We start from the raw sequence: 13,565 nt of genomic DNA, 5'->3' as shown, positions 1-13,565 counted from the left end.
ACTTCTCCCTATGCAGAAAAGCAGCTGAATTGCTCACCCTTGGAAGGGGGCTGCCTGTTGCATCCTGGCACGAGCCACGGCTTGACCCCCACTCAGGGCTAGCCCACCCATTGAGGCCGGCCCAGCAGCCTCCTCGGGTGCTAAGGCGCCAGAGGGGGCACCAGGCTGGGAGTGGGGGCGCACGCCATGGAGCTCAATTGCTCCGTGCTGCTGCGCCCAGCCAGGAGTGCGTGCTGGCGGCAACAGCGAGGGGCCACTGAGCGGGCAGCCTCCCAGCCCTCCTGCCCAGTTGCTCTGTGCTGCCACCGCCAGCACACAGCTGCGGGCCAGGTGCGGCAGGCGGCCGGGGCGGCATGTGGAGCATCAGAGCCGGAGGGCGGGGAGGATGCACACCACCGCGCACCGCCCTGGCCGCCTGCTGTGCCTGGCCCACAGCTGCTGTGCCCAGCCAGGAGCGCATGCTGACAGCGGGCAGCGTGGGGCAGCTCAGCGGGCAGCCTCCCGTTCAGTTGCTCTGCAGGCCAGGCGCAGCCAGTGGCCAGGGCGGCCGGCTGTGCCTGGCCCGCAGAGCAACTGAACGGGAGGGCTTGAAGCCCCCCCCCGTGCGTGCACCCAGCCCTGCGCGATGACGTCACATGCAGTGACGTCATCACGCAGTCCGGCGTGCACGCACACACGTGTGCGCAGCAGCAGCCCTTAAGCTGCCTCGGGTGCCAGCGATCCTGGAGCCGGCCCTGCCCTCGCTTGGTTCCAAAGAGGAGGCACGGCCAGACCAGCAACTCACGCAGAAACACAAAGTCTATACTCATCTGAGGGTAAGATATTCACAAGCTTGCTTAACAAAGCTATCAGGCTTTTGGGGAACACCAATATGGAAGTTAGGAGCCAGGACTGAGAAAGAAGAACTGCAGTGTGGGGCCAGGCACCGTTCCAACGTTAATGACAAAATGCACAGTCTGTCTTACGAAAGAACGTGGGAGATCCTAGAGGTTCTCTTTCCCTCCTCCCTCAACACCCCCATGTAACTCCATATTCCATCCCACAAGATGATTTGTTCTCTTCCTTCCAGACAAGGAATCCAAGCGAGGATTAAGCTGCACTTTAGAATACTGAATTGTTCTGTCCAAATCTCAAATTGTGGTTTGCTGTCTTCTCTCCAGATGACAGAACTATGATTTACTCAAAGAGAAGAGCGACCCTAATTCAGACCTAGACCTAGAACACAATGAACTTTGGGGGTGGGGGGAGTGGGCTGGAGAAATACGACATTCCCGGGGCAACTCCGTCCGAAGCAGCTTCTGCAAACCACAGGCTGCGAGAGCGTGTGATCTGCTCAGAGGACTGGCCTAAGGTTCAAGCCACAAGCTAAGGTCTGCCTACCACTTTGTCACCAAATAGGAACTAAATTCGATTTTCCAGTTTGCGAAACTGAAGAGCCTGCAGGCTCTACTTTGCTTAGACGCGGAGACATTCCCAAACGATCAGGTCAAACTGCCATTTCTACTCAGTAGTGAGTAAAAGAGCTTTGAAAAAGAAACAAAGTCCTCCACTGAACTCACCTGTACGGCGACAACATTTGAGGGTTCCTGGCCAAACTGGTTTCCACAGCTGCTCTCCCTGTTCCCAGGACCTTCTTTAGCAAGTCAAACCTCTTCATTCTGTAGAGCAGCTCGGCCAGACCACAGGCCGTCAGCATTTCTCTCTCGTTCAAAGCAACCAAAAGCTTCCTGGCGTCTGGCGGAGGCAAGTCAGGAACGAGATCTTGGCACAGGAACAGCATGGTGTCCTTTTCGTCTTTGTCCAACTCCTGCTCAATCTGGTAAAGGATGGCAGCTGGCACTTTGCAAACCGTCATCACAAGTCACCGCCCCTTTAAAGTTCTGTGTGTGCTTTAAACAGGAGAGCCACGTCATGAGGTTGGCTTCTACACAGGGTATCCTCCTCCTGCCTTGATCTTCAGCTTTAGTTTTGCCTTTTTTTTATTCACAAGACGACCTACGAAGAAACATTACAGAGTCAGACACAGGACCGCATCGCAGGGTATCGAGCCCAGCCTGTCCTCTGCTAGCACGGCTATAGACAGGACATCAAACCAAACCCTCAGAGCAAGCTTGGGAACCAAATCTGCTTAAATTCAGGAACAGAACGCTCTTCTCTTTATTACAAAAGGCTCAGACCAAATTAGGAATATCCCCACTCTAAATCATTCCTGGAATGTCCACAGGAAATGAAACTAAAACCATTTGCCAAGAGTCTGCAACATGAGCTGCTTTTGCAAGATTGTGTACTCAGCTTTTACACAGAATATTTTGTATACACAAGTTGCATTAGACACATTCTGCAGTATTCTCCATAAAAGAAAGGAACACTCAAGTTTTTAATCACAGTTTATAGCCACAGATTCTGCTTCACCAGAGTTGTAAAATTCTCTCCCCCAACAGCCCCCAATCAGTTACACATAACCAGAAGGCTTCACAGGAAACCTAGGTTTAAACTAGTTAAAAATTATCCACCCCAGGAACACCGGTGTCTTGTACGGATTAGTTATTTTATATAATTAAATGTTTTCATCCTTGAATACTATTAGCGGCATGTGCTATATAAAACAATGGCAAGGCACTGCACTGACACAGGGGAGTTCCGGACCCGTCTGTTGGCTTTCGGGGAAGGTCACTGAATGCTACAGATCTCAGTCAATATATGCCGGTGTGAAGAACTTCCAGTGTCCCAGCAGAAGACAAATATGCCACCGAAGGACTGCAAACGATAACACTGCTGCAGAATGGAGCCCTGGCGAACCCTGAAAGAATCCGATTCTTCAAAACCACATCAGAGCAGGGAGAAAGACGCTCCGACTGCATTCCGGCGTCCTTGGGCATAATCCACACGTCAGGCAAATCACTAAAACACTGAACTCAAAAATATCTAGAGGCCGAGCTGAAGCAGGAGATGGGAGAGGAGTGAGACGTGGAGGAGCAGAGGGGGCCACCCAGGTCCACCGTCACGGAGGCCTGAAAGGCAGGCTGCAGCCAGAACGCCCGCGATGGAGGAACCGCGGGATGCTGGCTGCTTAGTGAAGGGAACGGTCAGGGCAAGTCTTAAGACAGACTGGAACATTCATTGCTCGGCAACCAGGAAGTCGGTTGTTTCTAAGACTCCCTCCATCCTTCAAATATTTAGCCTCAAGGCTGAGCGTGCCAAAATAAAATGTGGCACCAACAGAAGCTGAAACCTGCAACCTCTGAATGCATTACACGTGTATACTTCTGGATTTGGCGTAAATGAATCTACTTACTTCTATCAAGTATCTTTGAGTAGAGTTATTTTCACACTCTCTTTGCTAGAACAGCACAAAAGAGGAGGTGGTAGTGGTGGTAAAATGACACATCATTTACCTACAGCTACTTTTCCAAACCAGGATAAACACAATTTTTCCACGTGAGTCATTTTTTCAGAAATGGTACTAAGTTGGAATATTAGCAATCCAGTGTAACTGGGCTTGTAAACGACTTGCATGCATAATGAGACATGGGGCTATCAAAAGACACCATTTTGCATTGCAGTCCTTCCACATTTTTAAAGTCATGTCTCCACAACTGCTTCACAACTGGACATACACATGTAGTTTCACACATGCCCCATTTCTCCAAAGCAGCCAGACACTTGGACCGGTTTCCTTTGAAGGAGAGGGGAGACTGCAGGCATTTCTGCCTTTGTTCCTTTATTTACAAACCTGCACACGGAAGACAGTTGGGGGCCAGAGGCATTCTCCCCCAGCAGCAGATCTGCTACCCCCCACCACATCCTGTGCAAGAAAGAGACCCCCCCCCCCGAGGGGCTTCAGCCAATCCAGCGAAGCGTCTGCCTGTTGCTTCGAGAACCTCAACTGCTCTTTCTGCCCACGCCCACTCCTGCCATCTCCATTTACCTCTTCCAATCCATGACCGGGGGGGGGGGCGGGGGGGTCTGGACCCGGCCACCTCCTGTCAACTGAAGGTGATGCCTTCCAATGCTTTTGTTACGGGCTCCGAGGCATTCCACTTGGAAGCCAAGCCCACGGGAAAGAACCATTCACAAATGGCAAGCGTGTGGTGACACACACAAACACACAAATATACGTAGAAGGCAAATAAACTCTTCCAGAAACCATTTTTTCCCTGTCTCCTGGTGGTTAAAAACAAGAGAGGCTTTTTTCTGCAAGAAATCATCACCTCTGCGTCACACACCAGCTCCGTGGAGATGGAACCAATACAAAGGCACCTCCAGCCCGCGAGCCGGTGCCCGGGAGCCAGCTCATCAAAACCCAACTTCCAGTGCGAATCTCTCCTTTAATTTATATCTGCAGCCGTTTACTCTTGGGTGTGTTTTCTGATCATTTTCCATCCAGCTTTTATTTTTATCAGTTAACACCAACCCGCGCAAAGACGCAACCGGGATCGTCATTTATGGGCTCGATACAACGTCCCGTCACGAAGCTCCCTACGTCCTCCTGCATCTTCACCGGACACCCCCCGCCTGCGGGGAAGCCTGCAAAGATAGGGGGGGCGGGGGCCGGAGAACTAGGGCAGTCCAAGCCTGCAGCAGCTGCTGCTGGTTGCGCGGCTGCGCTCTGAACAAAGTGAGTAGCAGCTGATACGCCTCGGCCCCTTTCCTTCTCACTGAATGGGAGTCAATGAACTGCTCCGGGTCCCGCTCCCCCCCACCCCCGCTACGCTGTGCTGCCAGGAAGGCTCTCGAGAAGCAGCGCGCAGGCAGGCAGGCAGGCAGGCATCTCCCCTATGAAACCCAGCAAGGAAACCTGCTAAAATCGTACTTGTTTGCAAAACCATTTCTCAAAGCTCCTTAGACAACCAGCAATGGTAGACAAACACAATTCTGCCCACCGTGCCGACCTTCCACTGCAGCCCTCGCCTGCAGGCCCCGCGTTCCAGTCTCTCGGCGATACTCTCGTCCGCTCAGGCAGGGCGACAGTCAGACCCCCCCCCCCGTCAGGTGCATCTCAGAACACACCCCAGAAAACTCCGGAGCACGCAGGGCTGGGGGGGGCGGGGGCCCTTGCAGGCACACGAGGATGTCTGTCAGGAGTTTCGGGAGGGTAGATAAGTGATATGGGAAGTTCCTGAGAGCAGAGGAAATGCCATATACAAAATTGCTGTTATTTTACAAGACAGATAATAAAAGTGGATTTCACCAATATCAGGAGTTACTGTCACCCTGTTAAACCACAGAAAAATTCCACTGACAATGTCTTGCGTTATTTTATTAGGAACAAAAAAATGATCACAGACTAGAGAGAAATTTTCTCAGCTGGGTGTTCAGTACCAAAAGCAAAATAAAGGGTGGGCAGGAAGGGAGAAGACGATGTTTCTGGACATGATGGAGAAACGCCTTTCCTGCAGATTGAATATAGAATAAGAGATGCGTTGCCGACTTAATTAGATTAATTCAGAGGTCCACAAGCATTTTGAGCACCTCTGGAATTCTGACACAGGGTGGTGGGGGGGGTACAACCACAAAATGGCCACCACTGGAGACAGAACCAACTGCAAAATGGCTACCACAGGAGGCGGCGCCAACCATGCACAGAGAATGTCCAACATCAGGGGACAAAGGGAGCAATTTTCTTAAAAATATACTTGGAAAAAAGAGCAAGAGAAAGAATAAAACCAACACGGTGATGGAGGCTGCTGCCGAAACGACATTATCTTAATCTGCACAGCCAATCAGATCTCCAGTAGCCGATCAGGCACCCTCCTGTGAAAAAGCTCCACCTCGCCCCACCCACTTTCTCAAAACACTTGGTGGGCACCAGGAAGTGTGGGCAGGCGCTATGGCACCCACGGGCACCGCACGCTGGGGATCCCTGGTAATCGCAGTAATAACCATGACAGAAAAGCCCCCCACCCCACCCCCAAATTGGCACGCTACCACTTCTCGGCCTTTCTGCTAAGATCAGTTGTACTGTAGCCCCTCTCCCTTTAAGAATGTAAAAAAACAGCAGATAATTAGATATCTCCTCGGCTCGGCATTGCAGCAGAGCACGCAAGTCCACTGCCAGATACAGCAAAAGAGAAAAATGTTACAGTCTTTATATTAACCAAAGCGGAGATTAATTTTAGGTGACATGCTAAGTAAAGAATCGATAGAAGCGAAGGTGAGCGGTATGGCCTAGTTGTTGGAGCCCAAAGGACAAATAACCTACGTAAGCAAAGCTTTACCTGTAGAACCTCTTTCTTTGAAGTTGAAGAATTCTTGTTTAAATTTGGTATTTTCCAAAGAGAAAAGATTTTAGGTGGTCATGTTGGTCCATATAAAAAATCCCAAACAAACCATAGCAGGATATAATTTTATTAGGGCCAATGAAATCATCACAAAATAGCAAGCAAGCTTTCAAGTTCTTCAGAATTCTTCAGATGGCTGGGGGGGGGGCATCAGGGGCACAGGACAGAGGTTGCTGCTGAGTCGAGAGAGACGCCCGTCACCAAGCTCTGGAGGCGGCATGCCAGAGCAACGTATTTAGGGGTTACTCTTATCTGAAGAGGAATCCTCCTCTGACCAAGTACCCCCACCCCCTGCTCCCGATACCCCACCATGTCCCGGCAGGCAGACCTTCCAGTGCCTCTTCACCCCAGGACCTTTACCCCTTCCCAGAATGCATCTGGAAACACTACCGGGGCGGCTAAAGAGGGCCCTGCAGCTCCGCCAGGCCTCTACACCACCTCGATGTAAGGAGAAGGAACTATCCACCGGCCCAGGCAACTCAGAAGCTGGGGTGGGGTGGGGGGAATAAAGAGGAGGGGCAGCGGCCCCACCACTCGTCCTCTAAGGAAGCGCCCTTCCTCCACTGCTGCATTGAGCGCTCAAAACCTTCAAAAATATTTACAGACTGCAAACAGTGGACAAAACCCAATGTTTTACTAGTCAACTTTGGGGGGGTGGGGTGGGAATACGAACAGTGACTAGGACCAGGGCATACCACTGCTAGTTCTCCTTCCCTCTGTGACTGTGGGAAACTGTTTAGATAGTGACGTATTTCTTGTAGCCTGGTGTCGTGGAAAAGCGTATCAAGGTATTTCCACATAAGCACTGTTTAATTTCTTAAAGGCAAGATGCGAAGGTGGGGTTGTAAAGAGTCGCCCCCTGGTGCTTACAGAGGCTCAGAAGAGCCTTCAGAGTTTGGGGGGGGGGCATGGACACGTCTGTCAAGCTGAAATGTTCACTTCCACGTCATCAACTGAGCCACAGCAGCTAGGCGGAGCAGAAAAAACATTATTGTGGGCTACTATTTTTCCTAGTCTGGTCTTCTCTGAAAAACTAGGCTGAAGCTTATCTGGAAGACAAAATCATTTCAGCTCACAGATTTTCCCATGTGGACAATTAAGTGGCGAATGACTGGGGAATACCCCAACAGGAATGCCAAATCCAACTTTGTTATTTTGGGCCGCAGCAGGCTAACACAGTATCCCTCTGGAATTTATCTCGGCAGCGATTCTGCAGGCATCTGGTTATGGGCCTGCTTCTGCCAAGCATTTCTATCAAAAGCTTGAACCAATTAATGAAAAATATCATCAACAAATTTAGCAAGGGAGATACAAAGTTAGGAGAGTTTTGCAAACAGAAACTGTAGGAAGAGGGGCAGCAAATTTATGAAGGTTCAAAACAAAACAAAAATACAAATGGTTGTTTGGTACATATCAGCACTGCCGAGAAGGGTTTGGGAGGGGTATAACTGCCAGCGCTAAGCAACAGGTCTTCAGCAGGACATACACCTTTTGGCCTCCTTTTCCCCAAATAAGACAATAGATGCTTGAGTTTCACTAATTATTAAACAAACCTAATATACAAGCTCCCTCTCCCCATCAGGTACATTGTTCTACTTGTGTTCAAAAGGTAAAGAAGTTCTATTTGGTTAAGAAAAAGATTTCTAAAATAAAGCAAGAAAGGATTTAAGGGTATGCAGCTATCTAGATCAAGAGCCATGACAGGACACTGATTTATGACCACTGAAAAAAGCCACATGGGGGCACTTGGTCATTTAAAAGGAACCTTGAGACTGAACGTTCCCATTCATCAATCCAGCTGCTCCTTGGCCCATGAACAAAGCTATCAGGACACAAAACTAGAGCCAGTGTGGTGCTGTGGTTAGAGTGCCGGACTAAGATCTGGGGGACCCGGGTTCAAATCCCCACCGTGCCACGGAAACTTGCTGGGTGGATCTTAGGCCAGCCACATCGTGCTCTCATCTTAACCTCCCTCCCAGGGCTGTTGGGAGGATAAAATGGAGAGGAGAATGGATGGAAGCTGCTCTGAGTCCCAACTGGTGAGAAAGGCAGGATATAAATGAGGTGAAAAAATAATCTGATCTACTACCCAGATAAATTCTCAAAATCGTAATGAGCAGCTACAGAACCAAGTCTAATGCAGAATATGGACAGTCTTACCTGTTCCTAAACAGAACTCCTGCGCTTGTCTTTGTAGCTACAGAGGAAATGCCCTTTCTACTCAGCGCGGACTCAGAGGAGCAAAAATGTCATGACAGCAGAAAGATTCCACCCACACGCATACCATTTAAAACAGTCATATTATAAAACATGTTTGGGCAGCTTTCTTTTTAAAACAAAAGTCAGACGTATAATCAGGATTTTAAAAAACAATTTAACATTATGGAAAAGCAACAATCTGTGTGATTCATTTCCTTCCAAGCAGGGGTCATTTCGTAGAAAAAGAGCGAGAGGAACTCGTTAGCATAACTCATTCGCATATGCCACGCCCCTTGCCATCACTGGAAGTGTCATCAGTATAACTGATTTGCATGTGCCACACCCCTGACACCACCTATTCTGGATGTTTTGGACCCAATCCTAGCCATTCAGGGCCGAAATTGGGCCCAAAATGGCAAAAAGGAGCTGAAAATAGCTGAAAAGGGGCCCCAAATGGTCAGGATCGGGCCGCTGATGAGTGGGAGAGTGATCCACCACCTGTCAGAGGCCCGATCCAGGCCGTTTTGGCCCCAATCCAGGCTGAAATGGGCCCAAAATGGCCGAGAGTCAGGTGGGTGGGGCCACCTGACATGTGACCTCTTTGGGGAAGTGCCGGAACTGCGTTCCTGTGCGTCCCACCTCGAAATGAGCCCTGCTTCCAAGTAACCTTCTAAAGAATCAAGTTGAGTATGTGCTTTTGTACAGAGACATGGATTTTCCAGGAATATTTTTCAATTCAAATTTAAATAATAAAAATATTTCAGTAATTTTAGCAAAAAGAATGCAAATACACCATGTGCAAGCTACTGGTGCTTGACCATGCTTCATATCCCATATTTAGCCCATGTGACGTGATTTATTTGTGGCACAACAGCCCCAATGACTATAGATAAACAGACTATATTTATATACGTAGGGCAGGATTGTTTCCAGAGAAAAATAAAGCATCATAAAAACTTCTGGAAATTGTTTTTGTGTGGCTTGGAGACTGGGGTTTACTGGCAAAGAAGCATACACAAGATTGCTATCCTAATGGTATATTTTGCAGGCCGAAGTCTCGCAAGTGTGCTGATTTCACAGTATGCGATTACAATCCTCTCCATGCTTTGGCTTGGAAGTAAGACTCACTGAACTCGGTAGGATTCACTTCCAAGTAAACATGCTCAAGACCAGGCGGCTATGAATGGGACGGAGCACTGAGATTCAGGGGACAGCCAAATACACTCACTGGGATAACTTTTTTCAGACAAAAACCTATGTTCAGAACTGTGCTGGTAATTAATTAGCGTGTATATCTATATATCCTGATTAAGCCTCTAATGGTTTATGGGGGGAGGTAAGGGATTAGGATGGTGGTGTGCACACCATGAGATGTGCATCCCAAAACAACGTACTTACTCCCATGGCAGGATACAAGACCCCTTTGTCAAACGGGAATTCCGCCCTGAGGTGGGGTCCAGTCTGGAGATGAGCAGAGCCCCCAAGGACCCGGCCTCTTACTTACACCAGAGTTCATCTGAGCTCAAGATGAGGGGGAGGGACGGACAGGGAGGGAGATAAAACAGGATCAAATTGGAGGAAGTTGATCCTAACGAATCCCTCGGCTTGGACTAACAGATTCAGTGCAGTCAAAGCTCTTCAGAGCACACCCCACCTCGAGACTGGCGGAAGTCAGGGTTGCCCCAGATATTATGAGCCCACAGCGGCTACACCAGGCCAGGTTTCCTCCCTCCCCAGCCCCCACCCTCCGCAAGAAGCCTCCCAGAGGCAAGGAGCATTAGGCTTTCTGAGGGGGGGACGATGGGGTCAGGTGCCAAGATAAATAACCCTTTTTGTTTTCACTGTAGTCAGACAGCTGCTGGATACAGAATGCCCCCCCCCCTTTCAGGGGAAATTCAGGCCTCCGCGGTGAAGAGAAATCATTTATGCTTGCAATTCAAATTATCTGGCTGATCTCATATCCTTTATATGAGACTGACTCAAATCCATGACCCAAGCGGCAAAACTGGAAGCAAATTCAAATTTGACACCTACTACTGAGATTGTGCCTAACCAAGAAAAGTTCACACTAAAACCCCCAAATTTTGCAGAAGTTTCTTCAGTCAAAACAAAACTCATTCTTCATCTTACCAACTAAACCCAGCTGAGAAGAGCTATTAATTAATGCTATCTGCTGGTTGCTGTGGATTTTCCGGGCTGTATTGCCGTGGTCTTGGGATTACAGGAACTACAATGCCAAGACCACGGCAATACAGCCTGGAAAATCCACAGCAACCATCGTTCTCCAGCCGTGAAAGCCTTCGACAATAATGCTATCTGCTATTTAAAAAATCTGCTACATTAAGCATACATACTTGAAAACTTTTATTTTTAAAAATATATTTTCCCAGTAAGTAACCCTGCAAACAGAGTCCCAGTAAGTTAACCAGGGCTTTTTTTCTTGACTAAAGGTGCCTGCAATCCAATCGTATTTTGTGGTGCGATCCTTTGTCAGAGCCAATCAAAAGGCCACAAACCAGAGACCAGATCAAATGGGACAGCCATGTGACCAGTCGGTTGCAAGAAAAGGGCAGGCTCGGTTGTGGTACCTGAAAGACGAACCAACTTATTTGTGGCATAAGCTTTCTAGAACCACAGCTCTCTTCCCTGTCAGGTGCAACTGAAAAAGAGAGCTGTGGCTCTAGCTTAAACTACAATAAAGTTGGTTAGTCTTCAAGGTGCTACTGGACTCTTTACTATTTTACAATTTAGCAGTATGCTACCTAGAATCAAACTTTATTTATTTATTTATTTATTTATTTATTTGTTTGTTTGTTTGTTTATGTCGTTTAGAGTCCACCTTTCTCACTGAGACTCAAGGCAGATTACATAGAGTAAGATTATCACAGTCAATATCAAGGACATTTCAATAAACAATGCAGTTCTTCATGGCCCTCCCAAAAAACCTGGGGGCGACATGCCTGTCCCAACTCCCCCCCCTCCTTTCTATCTTGCTTGGGATGTAAAAAAGTTTGCTAATTAATTTAAGTATCTACTCTACTGCCTGTGTATATTCTGCTAACTAAATTGAGTATATATTCCACTGCCTATGCATCAGATAAAGTGGGCCTTAGCCCATGAAAGTGTGTTACAAGACATTAGTCTTCAAGGTGCTACTGGACCCTCCATGATTTTGAAAGTACAGACTAACACGGCTAACTGGATCTACGACCATGCTAAACTGTGGGAGTTTTTACACTTTTTGCATTCAGATGACTATCAGGCGCTTGTTCCACCCCTTCTGTCTGGTTTTTCCTCGGCAGGAAGAAAAGCAAAGCAGTTTTGAAGTCATGCGAACCACCCGCGGCGCAGAAAGGAAACTAAGCTGCGCCACTCCCTCACTTTCCGTTCTGGGAAGAACTTTATACAAAACAACACACGCACAAACACACTCTTCCTCCAAACGGACTGCTCCCAGCCGGACCTTGGACGCCCAGCCGGCCTTTACCTTGAAGGTGCTCCTGGATGCGGCTCTTGCTCTCCGCGTAACGCTGAGCCCCCCCCCCCACCTTGCCCTCTCCAGGCTCCGCTCCCCCCCATCTCCAGCCCTTTCTCAGCCCAGAGATGGCAACCCTACAAGCTTCATTCACAGCAATGATGCGTTGAGCCCCCCCTTCAAGAGCTCCTCGGCGGGAGTTGGGAACCCGGACCCGCCGGCCCAGGCCCGCAGCCGAGGGGCCCCCGGGAAGCTTCCCGGCCCGCCGGCCCCCTCCGTCCGCGGCTGCAGAGCCGGGCCCCGAGGCGGCGTCCGGGGCGGGCGGGCCGCCCGCGAGTTGGGGGGCCGCGCCCGGCCTTGGCCGCCCCGAGACCCGGCCCCGCTTCCCGGCCGCCTCACCTTTCGCTGGGGCCGCCCTTCCCCGCGGGGCCGCTGAGGGGAGCGGCCGGGGCGAGCGAGCGAGCGCCTCCCGCCTCAGCGCCCGGGCCTCGGAGGGGCGGCGGCGGCGGCGGCGAGGGGGGACGGGCAGGGCTCCCCCGCGGAGGCCCAGCGCGGGCGGCTTCCTGGCGGGGGCCGGACTGGGGGGCGCGCCCGGGTTTTCTGCAGCCGCCTTCGGATGGCTGGAGGCCCTCGACGGCCCGCCTTCCTCGCCGAGCCTCAAGGCGGCCTGCCTGGCGGGGGAGGCGCCGCCGGGGCGGGCAGGAGACCGCCGAGGAGGACGACCCAGCAGCCCGGGCCGCCCCTGAAGCGGAGAGGAGCGCCCGCTGGAGGCAGCCAGGTGTGGGGCTAGGGTTGCCAGCCTCCAGGTAGTGGCTGGAGATCTCCCGGCATTACAACTGGTCTCCAGGCCACAGAGATCAGCTCACCGGGAGAAAATGGCTACTTTGGGGGTGGGGTGGGTGGACTCTACGGAATTATGCCATGCCAAGGTCCTTTCCCTCCCCAAACCCCACTTTCTCCAGGTTTCTCCCCCCCCCCCAGATCTCCAGGAATTTCCCAGTTGGAGCTGGCAACCCTATGTAAGGCACGGGGGTGGAGAAGTCTCTGGGCCCGACCTCCTCTGAGTGGAGCGTCTCTTCGGGCCCCCCCCCCCCTGTATAAAAAGCCCTTTGGAATAATTCAGTTGAGGAAGGCCAGGAGAGGGGCGGTGGGGGGCGGCGGCGGCTCTCTTGGCTTCCATATTTGCTTCCTCATGAGGACAAACAAAACAGAGTTGGGTTTGTTCTGCTCTTCGCCGGCGCAGGGGCAGTGCAGTTAATCATTAAAAAGACAAGCGCCTTCACTCCTGCCGGCCTGAAATCTCTGACCTGCCGAGGGCATCCCACTGGTCTTAAATGTGGTCTGGCTGTGGCTACTCAGCGATGAAGGGAGAAAACACTTTGCCTGTGCTCAGAGGCATTTCAACCACACATGCCCCAGGACCAAGCACTGCTGTAACCCCTATGAGCTAATGGCCGGTAGGGCAGAGTCAGTAGCTAGAGCCAGGCAGCTGAGGAGGAAGCTGGTTGCTGCTGGGGAGCTTGATAACCATGTGCTCTTAGCACCTCGAACAAGGCAATCAGAAACGCTGGATGTGAACAATATGACTAAAAGTGGTGTCTGTGTATAGT

At 50.6% G+C, this 13,565-nt stretch overlaps 1 protein-coding gene across 1 annotated transcript in view; it reads right to left on the bottom strand.

Moving 5' to 3' along the window:
* The window catches only part of LOC129324791 (CASP8 and FADD-like apoptosis regulator), a 37,542-nt gene extending 24,930 nt beyond the window's left edge, over positions 1-12,612 (bottom strand). The window contains exons 1-2 of the mRNA XM_054972187.1: positions 12,355-12,612; positions 1,560-1,995 (exon numbers count right to left, since the gene is read on the bottom strand). Coding sequence (XP_054828162.1) covers positions 1,560-1,855 — 296 coding nt within the window. The 5' untranslated portion in view covers positions 1,856-1,995; positions 12,355-12,612. The remainder of the gene's footprint in view (positions 1-1,559; positions 1,996-12,354) is intronic.
* Between the last annotated feature and the right edge of the window lie 953 nt (positions 12,613-13,565).

This window comes from Eublepharis macularius, chromosome 2, assembly GCF_028583425.1.
Source record: "Eublepharis macularius isolate TG4126 chromosome 2, MPM_Emac_v1.0, whole genome shotgun sequence".
Taxonomy (NCBI): Eukaryota; Metazoa; Chordata; class Lepidosauria; order Squamata; family Eublepharidae; genus Eublepharis; species Eublepharis macularius.
This window is presented reverse-complemented; position numbering and strand designations above follow the sequence as displayed.